Raw genomic sequence first — 23,539 nt, forward strand, 5'->3', positions numbered from 1 at the left:
GAGGAATCCAGGAATGAAGTGCAGGCAACAGAGAGGAGAGGAAACAGCAACCCTGCAGAAACAGCTGCGGCCTCTGCACCCCGTGGGCCAAAGCAGGGCTGGGCTGCTTGTGGCTCATAGGCAGCGTGGCCTCCCCTCCCGGTTTGAGTGCCCCTCCCCCCCGGCATTTCCTTGTCGAGTGGCCGGCTTTCGGCCCATCCCTTTCCTGCAACACAGCTGCAGATACTTTTGGCTCCCTTCAATCCCGGATGAGGCAGTTCGGGAGGCTTGGTGTCACATCCAAAATGGCAGAGGGCATGGTTTCCAAGCGGAGGTCTTTATTCATGCAGACACGCCAGGAATACAAGCAGGGCTTTAGCGCACATGGCAAGATTAGAGGAAGGTGCGCAAGCCTGGAGCTCTCTTTGCTCAAGACTCAGGGGGATTAAAGACTCCCCACCACCACCATCACCCGCCCAATACAAAGGCATCCGTCTGCTGTGACTTTGACAGGCAGGGCCGGGCCAGGCGGCTGGCCCAGAAAGTGGTGTTTTTTTTTAAATAAACTTCTCCATTTTCTACTGCCTTTGGGGCAGCAAACCTGAGGCTGGAGGGGCTCCCTGTGGGGTGCTAGAGGGAGGGCAGGCAAAAGGACTTGGGAGGGAAGCCAACACCACCCAAGTGGCCTCACCCTGGCGCCCAGTCCCCAAGCCCTGGCACCAGAAAGAGGGGGGGGTGGGTTGTGGTGAAGGGAAACCCAGCTGGAAAGCAAGCTCACACAGAGAAACCCCCCCTTTCTCCCCCCCTCCAGCCCCACCCCCGCCCTTGGGATCTGCCTCCCCGCTGACGGGAGGGAGACAAAGCGGTTCCCTGGGGCCCGGCGGGGGGGGGCGCAGGATGGTAGCAACTGTCCCTGAAATAGACAGGAAAGCCTCTCACAGACCTTTCTCGATGCTGAGGGAGTCGATGGCCCTGTAGCCGGCGTTGGCCATGCCATACTTGGCCCCGGCCTTCCTGATCGCGTGGTAGATGGCGACACAGTCTTCCTTGGGCACGTGTAGCTCCCAGCCCATCTCCCCAACAAAGGAGAGCCTCATGGCCCGCACCTGGGGGGTGGGGGGGGGAGAAGGAGAAGGAAGAAGGGGCACAGTGGGAAGACCACAACCGGCCACAATGCTGCTGAAAGGGAGCTGGAAACCACCCTCCCCAGACCTTGCCTCTCAGAAGGGCTGTCCTTGTGGCTTCAGAGGAGACCCTCCTTAAGAGACCCAGGACAAAAGGAGAACCTTCGGGAAGCCCAGAGAGAGAGACAGCTCCCCCCCCGTCCCCCTCCGATGGAAGGCAGAGGCAGAAAGAGGGGCCGGGGAGGGCATCCTTTCGGTAACAGGTATGTGCGTGTATGTGGGGGGGGGGAAATTGCTTAGGAGGGGCAGCACCAGCAGGGGAGGGGGTGAGAGGAAGCAAGAAATGTGCGGGTACAACATTTCCAGCACCCCTTCTTTGGCAGACTATTTTCCAAGTCCTTGGAGTTCTTCCTTCAAGCTGAAGGCTTGTGAAATATTTGCGGCATTTTGCAACTACCTTCCTTACCCTTCATCTTATTAATCTAGTTAAATTCCATCATCAATAATTATGGGGAAAACAATTAGGTCAAAAACAGACTTCATCAGAAGGTGGTAATTAGAAGGGTAAAATCCTTAACTGATGAATGCATCTGAGTGTCAAAGTGGGAGCTTCCCTCCCCTCTGGGAGTGTGCAAACTAGTTTCCTTTATTTGGTTATTTGTGTTCAAGCATTTGTTTCAAGTGTGATTCCACAAACTCAAATGACTGTCTGTCTCTTCTCTCCAATATTAATGTGCTTTCAGCTCTAATTCAGCCTCCTCTGACATCGCTTTCTAGCGGTGCTCACCAAATAGAGGCTGAGAGCGTGCAGAAAAAGTAATTTTAAAATCCAGACTTTAGAAATCAGGACCCTATTTTGAGCTTTGGAAATCCCTGCTATGACCAAAATATATATCACTGTAAATATTATCACTTCAAATCTATATTTGAGGTGGCAAAGAAAAGGAAGACATATCACGGAGCAAATATATAGAAACATCTCCTTCATCAGATCCCAGAAGAACACAGGCCCCCCCGCTGGGTTCTCCTCCTCTGCCCAGGGATCTGTTTTCTGCCGGGCCTCTCCCTTGGCCCAATAAAGGCCAGCCACAGCAGCCTGACCGTCTCGTAGAGGACCGGCCATCGGCCGAGGTGTAAAAGGCTCCGTGGCTGGCCCACGTTAGCAAAAACCACGGGGCAGCACAACGGCATCTCGGCTTCCTTCTGAGTTCTTGCAGCTAACACAAATCCCTCCGTGTCCTAGAAGAGGAGTTAATTTCACAGCCTCCGGCCCCATCAGCCCTCTGGAACGCCACGACAGGCTGACAATTCCACCCACGCCCCGTGAGGAGAGCCCTCCAGACGAGGCTCTCTCTCCAACAGGCCGGGGCTCTGAGCGACAGAGCTGTCAGCGCCGCTCTTCCGGCGCTTCCTCCAGAGGCGTTCATTGAACATGACACAGTGCATTAATCTGGATTAGCCCAATGAAATATTCATGGCTCCAAATCAAGACAAGCTATTCCAATCCGTTTATGAAGAACAGGAGAGGAGAGCAGCTGAGAGGGCGGTGGGACCTGTCGGTTAGGAGCTTTGCTTGCCCACGTGTGGATCCTGATCGTGGATCCCAAGCGGGTCAAGCAGCAGCAGCAGCAGCAGGTGGAATTTGGAAACACCCCAGGCTTCGCGAGGCCCCCACTAGCAGCCCAGGAGGCCCCTATGGGCACAAGTCACTCTGCTCCGCTGGGAAGCGTGAAGGTGCCGAGCCCCCCCCCCCGGATGGCACTGCCCAAGCCATGGCTCTTGGAGATGCCCCACGAGGTGAGCCCACCCTTCAGCCCCCAGACCGGAACGGCCACGTTGGCCGCTGTGGCAGGAGAGGGCCTCCGATGGTCATTTGCCAGGGGCAGGGGGACAACACCACCACCACCCCCGCAGGGAAACGGCAGAGCTCTCCGTCCCCGCCCTGCAACCTGCCTAATCACTAGGCAAGGCCACCCGCCTGGACTCTGCTGTACCACCAAGACGGGACAGCTCTCAGCGCCTGGAGCTCTATTGTCAGGGATCCCAAAATAAATCCCCAAAAAGCCTTTTCTATTTTTCACTCTATTGTTGCCGAAGCAGCCGCTGTTCAAAAAGAAAGAAAGAAAGAAAAAGGGGGGGGGTCCAAGAGCTTTTATTTCAGGGCGCCTGGAATGGCAGGGGGAGGGGTGCTCAACACGACCCCCCCCCTTTGTCTGTCCATAGCACTCCCCACCTCCCCATAGTGCCTACGGGGGGGGGGGGGCTGTTACTTTTCCTCCCCCCACCCCAGGTTAAGCCTGGGCACGGCTGCTCCCAAGGCCCATCCAAACATGCTGGACGGGGGGGGGTGTGTGTCTCTCGGGAGGACTCGGATCTCCGTGGGCTGCTTTGCAAACCGGGCAGCTCTTTTCAGGGCTGACCCCCCCCCCCGCTCTCTTAGGTGCTTCATCACTAAGAGAACCCTCAGGGTCCCCTCAGACGAGACTGCCGGCTCCTGCAATCTCTCTCTCTCTCTCGCTCTGTCTATCTGTCCCACAGCTGCTTGGCCATGAAGCCGCCCCTCTCTGGAAAAACACATGTCTGACCTTGATGACCAGCAGACGGAGCAGGCCAGGGGCCAGGAGCCAGGGTGGCTCCCCCCCCCCAGGGAAGGCGCCTCCCTCCCTCCCGCCCTCCCTCCCTCCATCTGCCGCCTGGCCAGACTGACCTCCAGGGACACCCCCCTCCCCACTGCAGCAGACCTGGGAAGCATCCCTGCCAAAGACGCCAGAAGACGGAGAGCAAGGCGAAGCTAGTGCGGAGGAGACGGCTGGGGGTGGGGAGCCAAGCAGCTGAACTCGGAGCCTGACTGGACACCCCAGGGGCAAGTGGCTTAAGTGCTGCTCCAGGTACAATGGCAGATACTGCAGGAAGGGAGGGTGCCAGCCCCGTTGTGGGGCCCTTCTCTCCCCCCCCCCACCGAGCTGGGGACTAGCCAGCGAGTCCCTCCAGGAGGCAGGAGGGGCAGCCGGGGGTCACCCACCGGCAGAAAGGTATGCCCGAAGGCCTGGCCTGTTGTCCTGGGCATCCCAGCAGGTCTGCCTCTGAATCCGCGGAAGTCACAATTGGGAGACATGCCACCACCTGGGAGACATTCACAGCCCTGGAGTGGGGGGGTCAGGGGAGCGGCTGGGGGTCCCCCACGGAGCCCCTCTGGGGCTTCAAGGCCACCCTCCTGCCTCTCCCTCCAGGCCCAGAGCAGAATCGCCTACGCCTTCGCAGGGAGGCTGGAAAAGGCCCACAGCCTTTGGACGCCACCGGAACACCACCGGCAGGCACGTGGAAGGGAACCTGCCCCCCACCCGCTCCCCCCTCCTCAGGCAGCACAGCTGCTCGCCTGAAAGCCGGCAAAGCGCCGCGGGGCACTCACCAGACGGCCGGCCGCCTTGGCCAGTTTGTGTGTGGAGAAGGGGAAGGCCTCGTTGCTGAGGTCTGCGTCCAGAACTTCCTGCAGGACGGCGCGGCTGTGCGGAAAGAGGAGGAGAGGAGGCCCACTGAGGAGCCCGTGGCCAGCCACGGCCTGTGGAGGCCCCCCCTTCTACACAACCCCCCCAGCCGGAATGCTTGATCCCTGGGAGGGGCCGCGAAGGAAGGACACCTGCGTTTGTCCCCATTTTGGACCCGAATCTGCAGCTGTCCCCCCCCTTCCCCGTTCTGAAACTTTCTGTTAATGAAGGAGCTAGACTTACATGCGGGGGGGGGGGGCTTTTGCATTTTTTTCCTGCACTACCCACAGCGAGATGGAAAGTTTGTTTATGTCGCTGATTTTTCCCTCCTCCGGTAAAACAAGCGTTGCACTATTCTCTTGCCTTTGGATCGTGTAAAAGACCCACACCTTTCTTTAAATACAGGAAAAATGTTCCCACTCAAGGTAATAGGGTTCAAAAACATGAGCCAAAGAAACCCTTAAAATCTGACAAAACATGGAAACAAGGGCCACACAACCAGGCATTTTTAAGAACAGCGTTAGTCTATGGCCAGGGGTACATCACACCTTGAAAAAAACAGATAAAGCTCTGAATCCAGACAATCCTGATTTGGCATTAAGAGAAACCTGGATTCCTTCAGGTATATAAAGCATATTAAGTCAGGTTCATCCCAGTTGCAAAGCTAATTCTTTAATTTTCCTCCAGGGACCGTCCAGACATCCTGCACTTCCACACACGGTGATTCAGCCGCAAGACCCAGAAACTTGCTCTAAGGCAAGCGAACGGGTGGCTCTCCCTCAGAGAGGGCGGTTCTGAGCCACCCGTTTGTTCTGCTACCAGTGGGCAGTCGATGCAGGCAAGATCCTAACTGGTTTCACTGCCACCCCAGAAGGCGCAAGACTCACCAGCACACATTGGCCAAGCCCCCCCCCGGCCTTCCCCCCCCCCAGTGTCGGAACGCTTAGCCCTGCCAGAATGCCTTGGAATTGGTGCTTTGCTCCTTTAAAGACATCAGAAAAGGGCTCTTGGATTTTTCAGAGCAAGCCAGCAAAGGGGAGAAAGGGGGGGGGGGGAAACACGAGAGGACCAATGCTTATCTGCTGAGTCCCAGTTGGTTTTCTTGCTCATCAGCCATGGATTTGGCAGGATCATGTCAGCAACGCCGGAGGAATTAAGCCTGACAAGCTGCCCTGTGTCCCCGGGGAGACGGGGAGAGGGTGTCATTCAGGAGGGCCAGATAAAAATTCGGCATGCAATCCGCTTGCTGATACCAGTCTTTGTCTGCCCATCAACAGGGGATCAGCGCTGGGGATGCAGGAGCAGGGAGGGGGGGAGAGGGAGGGGGGAAGGCAAGGCACCCTCAGGAAACACAGAGCTGTTAGAGACATGGCTGCCCCCCACACACACACACACAACAGACGGTGCTCAGCCGTGCTGCATCTCCAGCTGTGGGGAGCTGGGTGGGTGAGAGGGCACTACTGACCCCTCCGAAATGAGAGGCTTCCAAACTCCTCCAGGTAAGTCTTCCCTCCCTCCCCCCCATCACCCTGTTCCTCAAGGGGCTCACCTGGACGGCCCTTGGACACTGATCATCCCAAGGTCTTCCGAGCGGTCAATCAGCCGGCACTGCAGCCGCTGGTCCTGAAGGACAGTCGTGAGGTGGGTCCAGTTGTGCTGTGCCACGGCCCCCCCAACAGCCAGGTAGTAGCCGGCGCCTATGGAGAATGGACACAGGAGGGGGCCAGGCTAGGAAGGGCCAAAGGACGCTCATCGCCTGCCCGCCCGGACTGAGGGCTTCCACACAGCTGAAACACTAGTCCTGGTGGCCCATGAGGGCTTCTGGGGTGTCTGGGAGGCCTCACCTCTGAGCATGTGCCGAGTGGGCTGATGAAGCGTCAGCTGGGCTGCTGGAGTTGCAGGCCCCGCCTGAGATCTACTCCGAGTCCCATAATCTAACCCAGCGGGTTCCGGCTGGGGTTAGGGCTGGGGGGACCGTTCAAAAGACTCCATACGGCAGACGCAAAGGTCACAAACTGAGGTCTGAATGCTTCACTTTTAACTCTTTAGGTGGGATAAGAGACAAACCCCCCCCACCCCCACTTCAGGAAGCCTAAACCTTTTCGAGTAGAGCCGGCCAGGGCACGCCGAAGAACACCCAGAACCCGGGAACGAGGCTCGGAACACACGCGTTTAAAGCCACGGGGTTCGCCACCATTCCGTGGGCCTCTGTTCCTACCAAGAGAGGGACCCAATGTTTCACAAAAGGGACAGAGAGCCGGGGGGGGCCTGTGCACCCCTTCTCAGAAAACCAGCACCCGGGAGCTGCTGCCACCCTAAAAGAGTCTCCCCCCCCACCACCTGTTGTTGTCATGCGGTCTTGTTTTTAATATAGAAGTTGTTGGAAAAGACTCCAAGCCAGGTCTGGCTGGCCCAGGAAGAGCAGATTTGCATCTTTGGAAAGTTCAGTCCAGGAGAGACGTCTCCTCCTCCTCCTCCTCCTCCTCCTCCTCCTCCTCCTCGGCCCCGGCCCCAGCGCCCCCTCCTCGCAGTGAGGCAGGAAGGGAAGAGGCTGCCCGGCTGGCCACCCGCTTCCTTTTTCTAATTGCCCTCTATTACGATGATGATGATGATGCCGAACAAAAGCCTGGAGGAGAATTCATGGCCGGTTCAAGCAGAGCCATCTGAGGGAAACTCAATAAGCACCTGGCTGGCTTGGAAGGAGGCCCCGAGGAAAAAAGCCTTAATTGGGTTTGCAGGGCCTGATGGACGATGGATGGATGGGGGAGGTGGTGCGCAGGCGGTGGGGGTCCACAAAGGTAATGAAATCACCCCCCACACCCGCCCAGAGCCAGATGGAGGCTTGCGCAGCCATTAGAGCGGGGAGAATGAGGGGAGGGGGTCTGGCACGTGACCCCCCCTGCCCCACAACAGCTCCAGGCCTCCTCCTCCTGCTGCCGCCCCCGCCCCTGCCCCCCTTCCGCCAAGCCCTGGGCCGGGGGGGGGCGCTCCTTGGCCGAGGCAGCCGCGGGCTCCTGGGCGGGAGGAAGGCCCCCCGTTGGAAGTGGGCAGGAGGGCTCTTCACCTTCGAAGGCAGGCTCCAGGGCCGAGTCCCGGGCGCTGGGCTCGATGGGGCTCACCGTCAGGTCGCTCTCCACTCCCCCGTGCTTGTTGAGCATGCAGGTGTAGACGGTTGCCCCTGGGAAGAGAATAGGAGATGCCCTGAAAGACGGGGGGGGGGGAGATCCGGTCTGGGTGGGGCCGGGCCTGGTGGCCCTTCGGGGGCCCCTCTCAGCCTCGCTCCAGCAGAGCAAAGAGGGAGCAGAGACGAGGGGGCTGCGGGGGGGGGGCAGGTGGGAGCCTCCTCTCCCTGCCGGGAGAAGCAACACAGAGTTCTGCCCTCAAGGAGAAGGGTCTATGTGCGTGGGCCGCGTGAACCACAGCTGGCCACGTGGGCCACGGCTCCTCTTCCGGCCCCTGGAGGACCGCTTTGGATTTGGCGCATGTGGGACGAGCGCGAAGGTGAAGGGCCGGCCTGGAAATGAGGCCGCTAGGGATCGGGTTTGGAGCAGAGCTCGGGAGAGCCGGCCATTTCCAGAATTCCCCCAGCCCCCCAATCGGGACCCCCTCCCCAAAGAAGGAAGGTGGCTGCCTGCCTGGGCAACCCCAAAACAAGGCATACAGAGGAGGAGGAGGAGGAGGAGGAGGAGAGGGCCCTCCTACCCGGAGGCTTGCCAACGTCTGCTGTGAAGAGCCAGTCGGCGGCCCTCCTGGCCTCGGGGCCAACCAGGTAAAATTTCCCAAAGTAGGACATGTCAAAGAGGGCGACCGAGTTTCGGCAGGCCAAGCACTCCTTCCTGATCTGGAGGAGAACAAAAAGCAAAAGCAAAAAAACAGTGGGAGGGATGCTCGAGGCTTCTCTTTGTGTCAGCGGGACAAGGGAGGCACGCGTGTGTGTGTGTGTTTCATATTGGGGGACAGAAGGCAGGAGAGGGAGAGGGGGAGGGCAGGTGAATCATGCAGCTGCTTTTAATATCCTTCATGGGGGGGGGGATACAAAAGGAGGGAAGGCCAGCCAAGGCAGGGTGGCTCCTCCCTCGCTGTCCCAGGCTTGACATCCCATAACTCAGGGCTCTTTGAGTGCAGTGACATCTTGACAGATCAGCCATTATCCCTCCCCTCCCTCCCGCAACCCACCCAGGGAAAGGCACTATCTTTGCTTCAGCTGGAAGCAGCCGAGGCACCGTCCTCTGAAACACCATGGGGGGGGGGGCTTGACCGATTTAGAAGCAAAGCACAAAACCAGGCACACGCAAGGATGCCCATGTGCTCCCCCCCGGGCTCAGTTTGGGGCTGGAGCTGGGGGGGGGGCAGGGACTGGTGCATCTGGCACTGGGCAGCTCTTCCTGGGAAGGCGTCAGGCGGCCCGACTCCCGGGGCAGAACCGGAGAGGCGGCCTTTCTGGGGGTGGGGGTGTTCGTCAGGCGCTCCCGATGCTGCAGTGGAGCCAGGCTCAAAGCACCAGGACCTTCCTAGGAAGAGGCACGCTCTCTCCCTCTCTTTCTCACCCCCTCCCCCCCCCCACACACAGATTTTGAGCGGCACAGACAATATCGATTTTTGTCAGCTGCTGAGAGTGTTATTTCAAGTCGTGTTTTGGGCAAACAACGTCACACCCGGTTTCTGAATAAGATAATAAACAACCTCAACATGCAAGATTCTAGTCCTTAATCTCATGCAGTGAGTTTCGGACCAGAGACAGGATCCTCTCACGGACAGGACCCTCGTGAGGCTCAGCCGGGCTACTCACAACGTGGTGGTGAGGCGGGAAATCGAAGGTGTACTCCTCAGAGAGCAACCGGCTGTAGGCGTGGTCTTTGTGGGGCTGGTGGCCGTACGCGCCGTAGTAGTCGTAATCCAGAACCTGGCGGGGAGGACCATGAGGCGAGAGGGCCATGGATATGGTCTGCCGGCAACCTCCGTCCTCCCACCGACCCTCCGGGGGTCCCAAGGTCCCTCCGCCTCTCATCGCTGGTCCCGGCCAGCACAGCAGCCAATGGATAACGAGGGATGAGGATGATGATGATGGGGGAGGCTCCTCTGAGACTCCTCCTTGGACAACACAGGGGTGCCCCCCACCCCTTGGAAGGGCCCCCGAGATGCCAGAGAGGGGGGTGCCCACCCTGCCCCATCCCAGGACAGCCTTACCAGTGCTTCACCTGTTGGACTGAACCAGCCTGGCCTCTCCCAGCCGTGCCTCTCCTGAAAGACACAGCCCTGTCGCAGCAGCTCCTGCCGGGTGAAGGACCAAGATGGGTGGGTAGAGGGGTAGAGAGGTGCGTGTGTGTGTGTCTGTGTATCAGAGAGCAAGGACCAATCTCATTCACGCCTTCCCGTTCTCCCCCCCCCCAAAAGAACCTCCGCCCTCTTTCGTCTAGGGGCTCCTTGCTTCCAGATTCGGGCAGTCATTGCAACATGGCCCAAAAGGCGCACAGGGTGGCCCTCTCTCGGCGCCCATCCTGGCCGGGTGGCCCTTTGGGAATGGAGAGCAGCGCCATATAAAGTTTGCACACTTTGCGGATCCTCCTGAAGGCCCCACTTTGGGCTGGTGCCTGGCACAGCCCCCCCATAACTGCACCCCACTGTGCCCCCCCCGGGTTCATTGCAACGGGGCAGGGTGGCTCTTTTGAAGCTGACACATTTTCTTTCATGGGAACAAGGCGGCAATTTAGGGAATTTTAAACTCTGTGCCCTTCTTGAAAGGCTGTGTGGGGGCAGGGAGTGGGCGCAAAGGAAGAAACAACGAACAATGAACGGGAGGCAGGCAGAACGTTTCTTCTCCCTTCGTTATGCCTTCCCTCTTCTGCCTGCATCACACACACACACACACACACACACACACACACACACACACACACACACACACACACACACACACACACACACACACACACGTTTTTCTTCCGAGGGATGTTCATCAGAGGGCCGCAGAGCAAGGGACTGGGCCCTGGCAGCAACGACCCCCCCGTCCAGTCCAGTCCAGCTCTGCCCACCCACAGAGCACCCCCAGTTCATGGGGGGGGGCTGACCTCATACAAGGGGTCCTTCCTCAGGTTACGCCCGGCCAGGGGCTCATCGTAGGGGAAGACGATGGCGTAGTTCTTGGCGTAAGCCTCGTGGCTCCGCTCTCGCAACCAGCGGTGGTTCCCGGTGAGGCCGTGGTGGAACCTCCTGAGGAAACCAAAGGAGAGGGTGTGAGCTGGGGGGGGTCTCCCGGTGTTCCCCTAAAATTCAGAATGGAGGAGAACACCCCCCCACCAGCACCGGCACCACCAAAGGTGGGCCAGAGGCACAAGGGGGGGCTCTAGGGGGCCTCCACATGAAACCCGAGAGGGGGGGGGACCGGGAAGAAGCCGGGCAGCCAGGCAAGGGAAGGCGGGGGGGGTGAGGCCCGGGCCATGGGGAGGGGTATCAACACACCCAGACACCCTCTGCATTCAGACACACACACACACACACACACACACTGCCTCCCTCGAGGACACTCACAATGACAGACACACTTTTTGCACAAGCTCTCTACAGCCCCACATGCACATGCACACGCACAGAGAGACAGACACACCCCTGCTGTGGCGAGGCAACCTTTCCAGGGAGGCTGCTCACCGAATGTCATAGCCGTACATGTCCTTCTCGGGACGCCCGTGGATGATCCAGTGGGCCAGCTCCTTCCCACAGCCCCCTCCGAGCATCATCCCTAATGAAGGACAGGAGAGAAGGCAAAGGGGGGGGGAGTCACAGGGACTGTTTTTTGGGGGGAGGTCCCCGCTGACACGGAGGCCTTGCGCTGGCTGCTTTCCTGTGGGGTTCTGCCCTCCCCACGGGCAAAGAGCACCTGTGCTTCAGTGTACAATGAAATGGGCTCCCCCCCCCACTGATGACCCCCACTTCCTTTTTGGTCGTGAGGCTCTTTCTCTTCCAAACTATTTCCGTCTGCCAGGAGCAGAAGACCCTCCCTATCTTCCCCCCTCCCTCCCTCCCCATGCAGCTGGGGAATCAGCAGGGTGGGAGCAGATCAAGGCAGAGACCGGGGGGGGGGGCTGCACGGCCGGGCGAGAGGGCTATTCTTCCCTGGTCTGGTGGAATCTGGGATCTAGGTTCTGCTTCAGGCTGGAAATGGCTTGGAATGGCGCAACCCCCCCCCCCCCCCGGTAGTCCTGGGCAGCCAAGTCCACAGAGAGGATTTCTCCTGACCCCGGTCTCCCCTATCCCAAGGAGGGCGGTCTGTCCTCAGCCCCACTGCTTCCTTCCACACCGGCAGCCAGAGTGCGCACCCCACCCTCAACGTCCCCCTGTCAACACCAGCCCCCCACCCGACCAAGCTGCCCGCCTGCCGCCAGGAGATAAGTTTGCTCCTTACCCGCACTGTTGAAACCACAGCCCAAGAAAAAACCCCGGACTTCTGGCGCTTCTCCCATGAGAGGCTTGTGGTCTGCAGTGAACGATTCTGCAAGGGCCACAAGACCAAGAGGGTGAGGGTGAGGGTGGGTGCCTCTGCCCAGGGCCCTCTGGCCGGCCGCTTGGTCTTCAGTCCCCACCCCTAACGCAGCCCCCACCCCCGGTCTGTGTCTGCCAGGGAGGACGGAGCCTCCCGAGGGAGAGGGTGGTTTTGGCGTCTGATGGAGCCCCCGGCCTCTTGTGCCGTTTGTCAAGCGTCACCGAGGCTTCCCACCTGGCGCTCGGCCCCGTTGCGAACAGGGCAGGGAGTCCTCCCCAGCAATGCCGGCAGAGCTGAGGAGCTTCTCTCCCCCACCCTTCAGAAAGTGCCACTGCCACGCTGGCCCACATTCCTTACCTGGGCCACAGACCGTGGATTTGATCCCCGTTCTCTCCAGTACGGGGACTCGGCCGATCGCGCCTTCAATGTGTTGTGTGAACACATCCCAGTCCAGATCAAAGAGGCCAAAGGCGAATTTGTCCAACACCTGCAAAGGCAACCCTGGGTCTCACCAGACAAGGGAGAGGACGGCAGGGGGAAAGCGACCCTGGTCCCACGAGAAGACCCTGGCTTCCTTCCTCGGCTGCCGGGGTCTCCCGCCCAGTGGGCTGTGCTGGTTGTAAGCTCCCTCCAGCCCCCCCCCCAATGGAGGTTGGAAAAGCATGGCTTTGGTGGAAGAGGAAGGCCCTGGAGGGGCTACCAAGACCTTGCCAGGATCAGCTCAGAAGAGCAGGAAGGGGTCGTGGGACGGCGGGTCCCAGCCGTCCTCCCCATGGGCTGCCCCACCTGGAGGGACAGGGGCTGGCCAGCGCTGCCCCAGAGGCCCAAGGAGAAGAAGCGCATTCGCGGAGAGGCTGCCGCTGACGTCTCATGGGGAGGGTCTCAGCCGTCCTCCCCATGGGCCGCCCCACCTGGAGGGACAGGGGCTGGCCAGCACTGACCCAGAGGCCCAAGGAGAAGAAGCGCATTCGCGGAGAGGCTGCCGCCGACGTCTCATGGGGAGGGTCACAGTTGGGGGTCCCAGCAGGGGCCAGGCCAGGCCGGATCCCCGTCTTTATTCAGCTTCTTCCCTTAGGCTTTTCACGGCTGTCACGGCACTGATACAAACCTCCCTCTGCGGTGGGACGGGTCGCCCACAGCCTTGTTTATTTTATGAACACATCAGAATGTTTTGTACTCTCATTCCAGAATTGGCTTCCCACGTGGGGCCTAGACTGAAGAGTGCCGTGTAGGTTCAACAATAGCAGCAATCTCCCCCCCCCCCTTTGGATATTGATCTGTTTTTCTTCCTGCTGGTTGTGCCCCCCTCGGGGCCTTTTTTTCAAGAAGCTTTCTTGCCAAGAATTAATTTTGCTGCCACTCTCCTTTTAAACCTGTCGGTAACTTTGGTGCTTGTTTCAAAATTTCTTAAACTGAAAATTATACTAGGAATTTTAAAATAGACAATATATTTGACGTTTAATTTTTTTTTAACAGTATACGTATATATTGCCCTTGTTAAAAGACTTGGAAGTAATGGCGTTGTCTCAATCTGCCCAAGAGGTCATTCCATCCCCTTCCACATGCGACTCCCAGACTCCTCTGGTCAGGATCCACAGCTTCAGAGATCCTGATGCCCCTCCACTGCCAGGTTGGGTCGGGCAGAGCTGCCCACACCCACAGGCAAAAAAAAATATCTTAACTTCAAAGGGTCTTGGAACAATATCGCCCCCAAAGTGTTGGAGAAACCCCCTTTTTTGATCACCTGGTTCCACACCTCCGAATTCTTCCAGCAACAGTTTCCCACACCCTCCTTCCTTCAGAGCGCACTCACTCACCTCCTCCCAGAAGATGGGGTTTGACTCATATCCACCCACAGAAAGGGCATCGCCTTGGAGACGCAGATACACCGATGCATCATGATCCCGAACATTCGGCATGTTCTAAAAATACCCAGAGAGAAGAACTCCTAAAACTGGGGCTTGAGAGTGGAAAGGGGCTCTCCAGACTGGGGGTTCCTCCCCAGGAGCAGCTCAACAAATCCCCCTTTAAAGCGTGCCTCTGATCCAACTTAAGCCATAAAAGGTCAGCCCAAGAAACCTGCAGATCTCTCAGCAGAGGCCACCATCCTAGCAATGCCACCATCGGGGTACCTGAGCCACTTCCCAGTAGAAGGCTATTACATCTGGCCTTTCACGACAGAATTCTTCTGCGGTTCACCAGATGAGTGACTTTTGCTGATAAAACGGAAGATTCGTGGAAGACGCTCCAGACCGCTACGGTCACTGCCTGGAACTGGGGTGTTTTTATGTTCCAGGGAGAGAAAGTGGCCTTCTGCCAACCCAATGCTCAGGTTCAGGCCAGGAAAGAAAGTGTTAACCAGGCCTGCCAGGGCTTCGGCACCCTCTTGTTTCAAAAGTGGACTGTTGCTACGGGCTCCTTGCTAATTATTCCCTCCCCCCCCCCTCACCTACCTGGCATGCGAACTTCATCTGCCTGATGTTTAGGCATCAGACAAAACAGCCTGTTTTAAGAAAACAGCCCAAAGGATCCCTCACTCCCCCTCTCGCCTGAACCAGCGGCACCCAAATCACAACAGACCTGAATATTCAGCAGGCATTTTGGGGTATATTTGACACCTAAATATTTCTCAGCTAATTGCTAACTTGGCACTCAGATCTGTTGTTGCACTGCAGGAGCTGCCTGGCAGCTGTTGGGGCCTGACCCCAAAGTGAGGGGTGCCCTCCTCCCTCCCTCCCTCCCTCCCTCCCACATCCACATCCCACCCTTCCTCCCTCCCTCCGCGCACTCTCTCACAAAACCATCAGCCAGGCTCACGCCTGCCATTTCAACCAACAGGCTGCCACCCATCACTGGCATTTCCCCCCGACATCTTTGCCTGCTGGGAACGCCCCGTTAAGAAGAGCTCCCCTCTCTCACAGAAACCATCCCCTTTTGCAGCTGTTTTACACCCCTTTCTGTGGCCATGCCCCCCACCACCACCAAAGGGTGCTATCCTGTCAGGAAGAGCTGGGCATTCCCTAAGGCAAGAGCTCAAGCCACATGAGGGTGCTGTGGCTCTGTCCTGAGGGGGGTGGGGGGCACTCGTAAGAAACCCTCCCAGGTCTTCACTTTCCTTCTGCTCCAAACGTGGGCACCTCCGGCTCCCGAGCCCCTCATTGAATACGACTACCGGCCGCTCCTGCTAAAGCCAGCTGGCCACCCCTTACCAGGAAATCCTCAGAGCCCCCTGGACCCAGAGGCGGGGGGGGCAGCCCTTCCATCAGCCCTCCAACCTTGACACGCGCAGGTGGGGAGAGGAACCCTCACAGACCCCCCCCTGCCCCCCCGGACCAACAAGAGGGCCGTAAAAGGCTCCTCTTGGCGGTCCTTGCCAGGCGTCCTTCCATGAACCAGGCGATCCATCTCCAGAAGCCTTAGAAGGACACCTGGTGTCGGTTGAAGGAATAAACCTTTCCTCCTGTGGATCTGGCGGCTTTCAGGGCCATTTCTCCCTCTCAGTAACTGTCCATCATCTTCCCCAGCCCCCAGTTCAAAATGTGATTTCCACTTCAGGATCACAGGTTTAATTAAGCCCACTCTCTCCCTTGATCAAAGGGGGGGGGGAAAGGGAACAACACTTTAAAAATGTTGGCCTAAGAAAAATCCTTCCACAGCTGAATCCGGGGGGATTGGTTGAGCCGACTCCTCTGTAAGTTCCACTGATTCCAAGGGGCCTACTCCAGTGCAACCTATTGCGCTAAGCAACGGGAGTTCAGCCCGCATGCCTGTCAAAGGGAGTATGGATGTCGGACTTCGTGAGTCAGCGTGAAGTGTGCCTTTTAAAACCCCGCTTTGGGCGAGAAACTCCCCTGCCTTTTCCAAGCTTTCGGTGGCCAAGCTGAGCACGAAAGCGGAAGGCTCGTCTCCCTCCTGAGAACGCCTGCCAGCAAAGGACGACAGGGGAGAGACCCTAGAGGTCAGGTGAGAAGTTACGTTTAACACCTATTTAGAAGCAGTGCTCTCTCAAAGGGCAAAAGATGACTTTTTTTTTTGTCCTACCCCACTTGCTTTCGCCTTTGGCTGCCCTTCGCTTTGTGCACTGGTCCGTGCAAAGGAAACATGGCCTTAATGGGCAGGTCTGGTTGCTAAGGAACACTGAGGAGGTCCCAATGCTGGCTGCTATGGGGAGAGATGCTTTCTCTTCCTGCCCATTCTCCTCCCTCTGCCTGGCTTCAGCGGGGGGGGGGGGAGGCTGGAAGAGGGCCAGCCCACCGGAGCTCAACCAAAGAAAGGCACAACAAGCAACACGGAGGGGGGGGGGAGCAAAGTCCTTGGTCTTTGCCCAAGTGCACTTTGGTTCTTGTGGGACTGCAACTGGTCTTGCGTGGCAGCCTGGGCATGAATGTCTCAGCACGTCCAGTATAGCTACGGAGCTTCCTCCAGAACTGCCCGCCTGGACTGGAAACTGACCTTCTGTTTCTGTGCTGTGAAATTGTAAACAGGAGCCGACCTCATTTTTTCCACACCTCCAGCCTCCAAACAGGGTTTCCTTCCCATTTATGGCTACAAATTAGGTCTTAGCAACCAACGAGCCCCCCAAGCAGACACCCCCATGGAGGGAAACGCAACCCTGCCTCAGGGAGAGTCCGGCCGTACCTGTATCACCACCAAGTAGCCACTCACCTGAATCCCCTCGATCCTTTCGGTCACCACGTAGGCATGGTGCATGGCCACGAGGGGGACGCGCACCCCGGCCATCTTCCCCAGGGATGGGGCCCACACACCTGTCAGAGAAGGAGGAGCTGCCGTCAAAGGATTTGGGGCAATCAGGAATGCTTCGGGGGAGGGGAAGGAGGGAGGGGGCTCCTGGCTGATGCAGAGGCTCACCGCAACCTCTGGCATCTTTGAGAAAGGGAGAATCGGAGACAGAAGCGGTCCTGCCTCCCCCCCCCCCCCGCCAGAAAGCGGCTCCAGGTCGCAGCAACAGCCCTGGGAATGAGGCGCAGACGCACAAACAGCAATGGGAGGCGAGGCACAGGGGACGGTCTTTGGTGCCTGCTGGGTGGCACTGCCACTGCTCGATTTGCCTTCTGTGTCCCTCCGGCATGCCTCCAGGGCAGCTGGAGTCCTCCCTCCCTCCCTCCCTTCCCCCCCCCCGGACCAGCCGGATGGGCTCTGCTGCCTGTGCTTCTCTTGGGATGGGAGGAAGAAGGGCAGAGGAAGGAAGGAAGGAAGGGGCGGACTGGGGAAAGGAGGCCTGCCAGAGAGAGAGAGAGAGATGAAAGAGAGAAAGAAAGAGAGATGGACGGACAGCAGGCAGAGAAGCCACAGCAACGGCAGAGGGAGGGAAAGAGGCACCACAACACCTTCCCACAAGGATTGATCGATTGGGTTATTGTTGGTGTCCCCCATCCTTGGCTATGGGGTGCGGGGAGTAGCAGAAAGCGAGGGGGGGGGATCAAATTCCCCGCTGAAATCCTCGGCCATTCCAGAGCGCCTCAGAGCCGGCGCGCTCCAGGGGGTTGGCCCTTTCCTGCCATCAGTCCTGCTTGAGCTCAGAGCAGAGGAGGGCAAGAGGGTCGCACTCTGGCCTCTCTGGCAGCAGCCCCACTTCGGATGCTCTTCCCCTCACGGCTCTAGGCAAGGCCAGAGGGGAGCTCCCCTTTCTTCGAGGGTGTGTGTATGTGTGTGCGTGTGCGTGCATAGAGGACCTCCTTACCTGCACAGTTCACCACACAAGGTGTCTGGATGGTCCCGCTCTCCGTCACAACCGCCGCCACCCTTTTGACTCCCAGATCGTCCGTTCTGACCTCAATGCCAGTCACTGGGCACTTCTCAACCACCTAGAGGAGCAAAGCCCCCGAGAGAAAGAGGCATGCGCTCCACTGGCCAGCTCCGGGGACACACTCTCTTCGCCCCCCCTGCCCTTCCCCGCCCCACCCCCACCGCTGTAATGCTGGTCCAGCTTTAAAAACCCAGCAAGTGAACGGGGACCGTCTGCAGGCCAAGGAGGGGTTCCCAACTTGCCCTTCCCCTCAAGGCGAAATGGGCGGGCGGCCACTTCTCCTTCAGTGTCTCTCCCCCCCCCCTTTTCACTGGGACGTCCCAACCTAAAGGTGTGTTTCCACCCTCCCGCCCAGCCCAGGGCCCAATCCCACCAAACGGTGTCTTGCTGTCGGTTACCAGCGCGCCTCGAGCCGTGGCCGCCCGGGCAAGGGCGGTGCAGGTCCCGGCGGGGTCCACCGTGCCGTCTTTGGGGACGAAGAGCGTGCCGTGCAGGTCATCCACGTTCATCAGCGGGTAGAGGTCCTTCGTTTCCGCAGGAGACAGGACGTGCGACTCGATGCCGTAGACTTTGCCCAGCTGCAAGAAGGGTCAAAGAAGAAAGCCTGGAGGGGGTGGTCAGCCAGGCTTCCAAGCCTATCCAGAGGAAGAGGGCAGGCGACCGACCCCTCGGGAGGAGAGGACCCCTGCCCAGCCCTCCGGTTCCAGCCTCATGAGGCTTTGAGGAAGAGGAAAGGCCATGGCTTGCCAGTTGCAAAGCGAGGCCCTGGACGTTCTCCCCCCCCCCCCATGAGCTGCCAGGGAAAGGGTCAGAGCCCAGAAGCCCTCCGAAGGGCCCAAGGAGCCCCAAGGCTAGGATCCTGTGTGTTGGGGGTGACTCTCCACCGAGTCCTCCATGGAACCGAGGCCAGGAGAGAGAGAGGCTTGACCCCCACCCCACCCCCACCCCCTGGGCCCATTTCTCACATACCGACATGAGCCTCTTGTACTCGTCCAGCCTCTGCTTGCTGGAGGCAATGAAGAGCCCTCCGTTCTGGATCCAGCCCGTGTGGAGCCCCGTCTCCTGCTCCAGCTCCTGGCTGACAACGTGGCGGGTGTGGGCCAGCAGCTCCACCTCCACATCGCTCGGCCGCAGCTGCCACAGGAGCCCTGGAAAGGGGGGGGAGGTAGGGAGGGGGGAGGTCCAAAAACAGATTTCTGCACCAAGGTCACTCCTGCCCCCCCCCCTTCCGGCACCCTAGCCCAGTGGCGCGATTCCTCTTGCCCGAGTCACTAGCGGCCCCCACCCCGACTTTGGTTGGCCTGTCTCTGCCGCCACGGGAGGCAAAACAACCAGGGTGAACCGGATCAGGCCCTTTGCTTGTGTGACTCCCCCTCAACCCCAAATTTTAAAGCCAAAAGCAATATTCAAACATATTACTCTCTCTTCCCATTTTACTGTTCACATTTTCAGCACAAAATTTAACAGCCAAATTGTCAATGAAAATGTTTAGCTCAGGTTTTTCACATTCGGAAGCTTGGGGGGCAGGCGGTTGTTGTCATTTTGATGGAGGGCTGAACAGGACCAGCCCCAGGGCATCAGAGCTGGATGTGGCCTCTTCCAAAGACACCCTACTCAGTGGGCAGGACACAGGCCTCCTCTCAGGCCCTTGGGGATATAGGGCGCGAAAGGGGGCCGTCAGGCACTCCTGAGCCCCTCGTCCACCTGGTTCGTCTCCCGGCCACCCAGTTTGGTGGGCATTCCCCCCCCGTGGCCCCAGCCGGGCCTCCCTTTACCTGCGGTGTGCCAGGTCGTCCCAGAGGTCAAGCGGTCCCTCTCGAGCAGGACGGCCGAGCCCACCCCCATCTTGGCCAGGTGGTAGAGGGTCTGGCAGCCCAGGCTCCCGCCACCGACCACCACAACCTCTGCAGAGGCCGGGAGCGACTTGGTGGCCCCCTGCCCCCCGGGGGGGCTCGGGCTCTTCAGCGTCTTCTCATAGGGGACCTTCTTCTCTGCAGTTGGACCCATCGCGCTGCTGAAGAACTGGAGCCGTCTCCCAGGGGATGGGGCCCGGAAGGGCGAGGCAAGTCGGAGGGCGCACCGCAGGTGGGCCATGGCGAGCTGGGGAGACGGCAGGGGTGGGCAATTAGCCCCGCTTCCCGAGGCCCCGTCCCCAGGAGGCCCGAGGGGGGGGCTTCCAAGTTTGCTGCTTTCAGAAGAGGAAGGAAGGGTTTGTGGATGTGCCCAAAGGTTGCCACCCGAGTCCAGCTTGAACAAACATTTCTTTCCAGGCTGTGATTCCCAAAAACCCATCACCGACTGGCCAGGCTGCTCAGGGGCTGATGGGAGACGTCACCCAAAAAGTACTGGTTCCGGGCAGTGTCTGAGCCCCACAGGACAGCAGCCGGACCCCCCCCCTCCCTTCTCCAGCCTGGAAAGCCCAGGCCAGGGAATCTTTCTCTTTGCTTTGGCCGGTCCAGAGCTCTGAGGCCTCCTCATTTCCCAGCCCTTTGTACTCTTGGCCCTGAGTCAAATCAGGGACCTCAGGGAAGAGCTGGTGGTGGCGGGGGGGGGGGGCGCACCCAGGCCTCAGGTCTTGCAGCCGTGTCCCCCTCCCCTCCTGCAGCTGAGAGGTCTCAAGAGTCAGAGGTGAAAGAGACACTGGCAGCCCCTATCCTCCCTAGGGATTCCTGACCTCACCCCCCCTCTTTCCTCCCCCCCACTGGCTCTTACACCCCCCCTCTCTTTCCCCACGGCTTTCACCCTGAACGCCTCACCTGTGCCCTTCTCCTGGTTCCGCAAACTTGGCCAGGAGACCTGAACTCACCCCCACACCCCCACCCCGGGCTTCGGGCCCCTCTGCTTCGTTTCTGCCTCCTGCAGCGTCAGCACGTTCCTCCGCTGAGCAGGATCAGGTCTCTGCCAGGCTCAGGGTGGCTCCCCTCCTGCCCAGGCTTGCCCTCCCCAAAAGAGAGCAGCTTTCCTGCCCAGAGACTCCAGAGGGGACCTGGGGGGGGGCGCGTGAAGAGAGGAAGGGAGGCCCCGCTTGGGGTTGCAAAGGGACGAAAAAAGCCTGGGGGGCCTTTCGGCTTCTGCTTTCCTGGACAAGTTTCCCCAAACCCAGGCACCTGCCACCTCTTTGCTTGCAGGCCACCTCGGGCCTCATCCGGTGCTGGCGCAATGTGAGGGCAGGAGAGACCCTGGAAACACCTCCCCATTTTTGCCAAAAGGTTCCAAACACCGACTTCGGCCCCAGTTCTTGGCCGCAAAGACCCCAGAAGATCAACCAGGAGCCCAAGGGCAGAGCGAGGGGGAGGGAGGGCCTATTTCCCCCCCCCCGGATCCTTTGAGCGCCAAAGCAGGGCCTTGGGGGGGGGAACCCGGGGGGGGAAGGGAGGGGAGGGGCCCCTCTCTGGAGCGGGGTCCCCACCGGGAGGCGTGGGGCGGCCGGGAGGGGAGGGGGGGAGCCAGACGCTGCTATCTATCATGTCCAGGCATTGCCGCGCAATTACAGCCGGGCGGGGGGGGGGGGGGAGGGAAGGGAAAGCCAATTACAGCAAAAAGGAAAGGCGAAAGGGACACATTGTGGCGCTTCAAAGGCCACCTGTTGCACTTCTCCGGGTCGGATCCGCCCACCGCTTCCTCTCCTTCTCCAGAAGCGGCTACAATGTAACCCCGCCGGCTACAAAGTTTTCCTTGCTCTCTTTCTCCGGATCTCACCCGGAGGCCCGAAAGGGACAGGACCCTCTCCTCCGCCTCCTCCTTCACCTCCTCCGCCTCCTCCGCCGCCTCCTCCGCCTCCGCGCAAGCCCGGGATCCTGCCCGCCAAGCCAGCAGAGGGCCAAGGTAGGTGGGCGCTGGGCCGGGCGGGGGAGAGGCGGCCCGGGGTCCCTTTCCGCACCCGGTGCCCGCCCGCATTAGACTACAATCCGCCGATATCCCCCCCCCCGACAGCCCCGCTCGCTCCCCCGTCCCGGCCCCCCCTCCGCCCGGTGCCCTTCCTACGCAGCCCCCGAAATGCCGTAGGGGGGCGGCGGTACTCGGGGGGCGCAGCTGTGCGCCGGCGGGAGGCTCCGGCCGCCGCAGCGGCCTCTCCGGTCGTCTTCGGGCTGCCTCTTGCCCGGGGCGGCGCCCAGCGAGGGGGGAGCGGGGGCAGAACTGCGGCGGGGCCGGGGGGGGAGCCGGCCCTCCGCCCGCCCGCGGGGGGGGGGAAAGAGAGTCGCACTTGGCCGGCCGGCGGGGGCGCCTGGGACCGAGGAGGGCGCCCGGCAGGTCTCTGCCCCGAGGCGCGCGCCAGACCCGAGACGGCGGCGGAGGAGCAGGACCCGGCCTAAGCCGAGCCCTCCCCCGAGCCCCCCCTCCCCTGACTCCCTGCCCGGTGAGGGGGCCCTACCTGAGCCTCCTTCCCGCAGCACCCTCGGCAATGTGGGGGGGGGGGGGTCCCCGCGTGTCCGTAGTTCGGTGTCTTCGGCGGCGCGGCGGGGCTCCGGGAGGCGGGGCAGCCGGCGGCGGAGCGCTTCTCATTGGGCGAGCGGGCGGGCGAGGCGGGGGCGGGGCTCCGGGCTGGAGGGAGGGGGACGGCCTGGCGAGGCCCCACCCCCGGCAGCCTCCCTGCCTTGCTGTCGGTCCGGAGGGCCTCCTCCTTTCCACGTCCCCGCCGTCAGCCGGCGGAGGCGGGCAGCCCGATGGGGCGGGGCGGGGGGCGATGGGGGGGGGTCAGGGGGCTCCCCCCAGCCCCCCGGGCGCCTTCCAGCCTCTGGGAGAGCACAGCCCGAGTCCCCGCCGTGCCAGTGACACAAGGGACCAGCGGAAAACCGCCGAATTGTGGAAGGGACCCCCGGAGATCATCCAGTCCAGCCCCTGCCGAGGAGGCCCACTGGGGGAATCGAACGCCCACCCGCTGGCTCCGCAGCCAGAGGTCCAACACCCCCCCCCCAGCTCTCCAGACATCTGGCGTCGATCGGCACACACAAAACGCAGGGATCCTTATTGCTGTTTTTCCAAAAAGAGGAAGAGATGTTTATTTGCAGTACAAATATTTTAAAAAGGGGTTGGGAACATCTGTTAACAAAATCACATTGTAATTATTTGCTAGAAAAATCTCCTTTGATCATATCCAGTAAATTAAAGAGTCAGATGGGTTGAGAAACGAACAACCCCCCCCCAACCCACAAAAGGCCCATATCTGGGGGGAAGAGCATGTAGGTGATGCTTGTCTAATTAGCAGCTAGTATTTCGTTTCCATCCAGGGCCCTTATGATTTTTCCTGAACTTTTACTTAGCCCCGGCTTAACCGTCCCATCTTCTTGCGTCCCCCCCCCCCCCGCCACCACCGCCACCACCACCTCCTGGCCCTCCATCAGGGCAGTGCAAAGGAAACAGACAATAAAGCAACAATAACAACGAAAAATCAAGGAATTTACATACAGTTCTTTTTCTCCATTATTACAGTTCTTTAAAAATGTTCTCCTTTTGTAAAATCAACTAAAATATATGTACAATATTCTCACTGTTCATAATAAAAAAAGCTCCCTTTCTTATTCACAAATATATAGGGTGGGGGCAACTAGGTCAACAATTCATTACAAACCAAGCCATTCCTTGTGGGGGTGGGGGGAAGGAGGGAGGGAGTGCAATTTCTTAAGCAAGCAAGGAAAAAAAATTAAAATAAAAGCAGCAGCCGTCTGGTGCCCATTGCTTGTTCCCCCCCCCCCCCGTCCAGCCAGGC

General features: G+C 59.6%; 1 protein-coding gene across 1 annotated transcript in view; it reads right to left on the reverse strand.

Annotated features, from left to right (window-relative positions):
• SARDH (sarcosine dehydrogenase) overlaps nt 1-22,338 on the reverse strand; it is a 26,707-nt gene extending 4,369 nt beyond the window's left edge. The window contains exons 1-18 of the mRNA XM_072984705.2: nt 22,205-22,338; nt 19,608-19,932; nt 18,802-18,980; nt 18,231-18,410; nt 17,767-17,890; nt 16,731-16,831; nt 13,883-13,987; nt 12,423-12,552; nt 11,988-12,074; nt 11,234-11,324; nt 10,657-10,798; nt 9,776-9,859; nt 9,378-9,491; nt 8,291-8,429; nt 7,653-7,766; nt 6,138-6,285; nt 4,513-4,606; nt 923-1,085 (exon numbers count right to left, since the gene is read on the reverse strand). Coding sequence (XP_072840806.2) covers nt 923-1,085; nt 4,513-4,606; nt 6,138-6,285; nt 7,653-7,766; nt 8,291-8,429; nt 9,378-9,491; nt 9,776-9,859; nt 10,657-10,798; nt 11,234-11,324; nt 11,988-12,074; nt 12,423-12,552; nt 13,883-13,987; nt 16,731-16,831; nt 17,767-17,890; nt 18,231-18,410; nt 18,802-18,980; nt 19,608-19,926 — 2,314 coding nt within the window. The 5' untranslated portion in view covers nt 19,927-19,932; nt 22,205-22,338. The remainder of the gene's footprint in view (nt 1-922; nt 1,086-4,512; nt 4,607-6,137; nt 6,286-7,652; nt 7,767-8,290; nt 8,430-9,377; nt 9,492-9,775; nt 9,860-10,656; nt 10,799-11,233; nt 11,325-11,987; nt 12,075-12,422; nt 12,553-13,882; nt 13,988-16,730; nt 16,832-17,766; nt 17,891-18,230; nt 18,411-18,801; nt 18,981-19,607; nt 19,933-22,204) is intronic.
• Between the last annotated feature and the right edge of the window lie 1,201 nt (nt 22,339-23,539).

Source organism: Pogona vitticeps, chromosome ZW-PAR (assembly GCF_051106095.1).
Source record: "Pogona vitticeps strain Pit_001003342236 chromosome ZW-PAR, PviZW2.1, whole genome shotgun sequence".
NCBI lineage: Eukaryota > Metazoa > Chordata > Lepidosauria > Squamata > Agamidae > Pogona > Pogona vitticeps.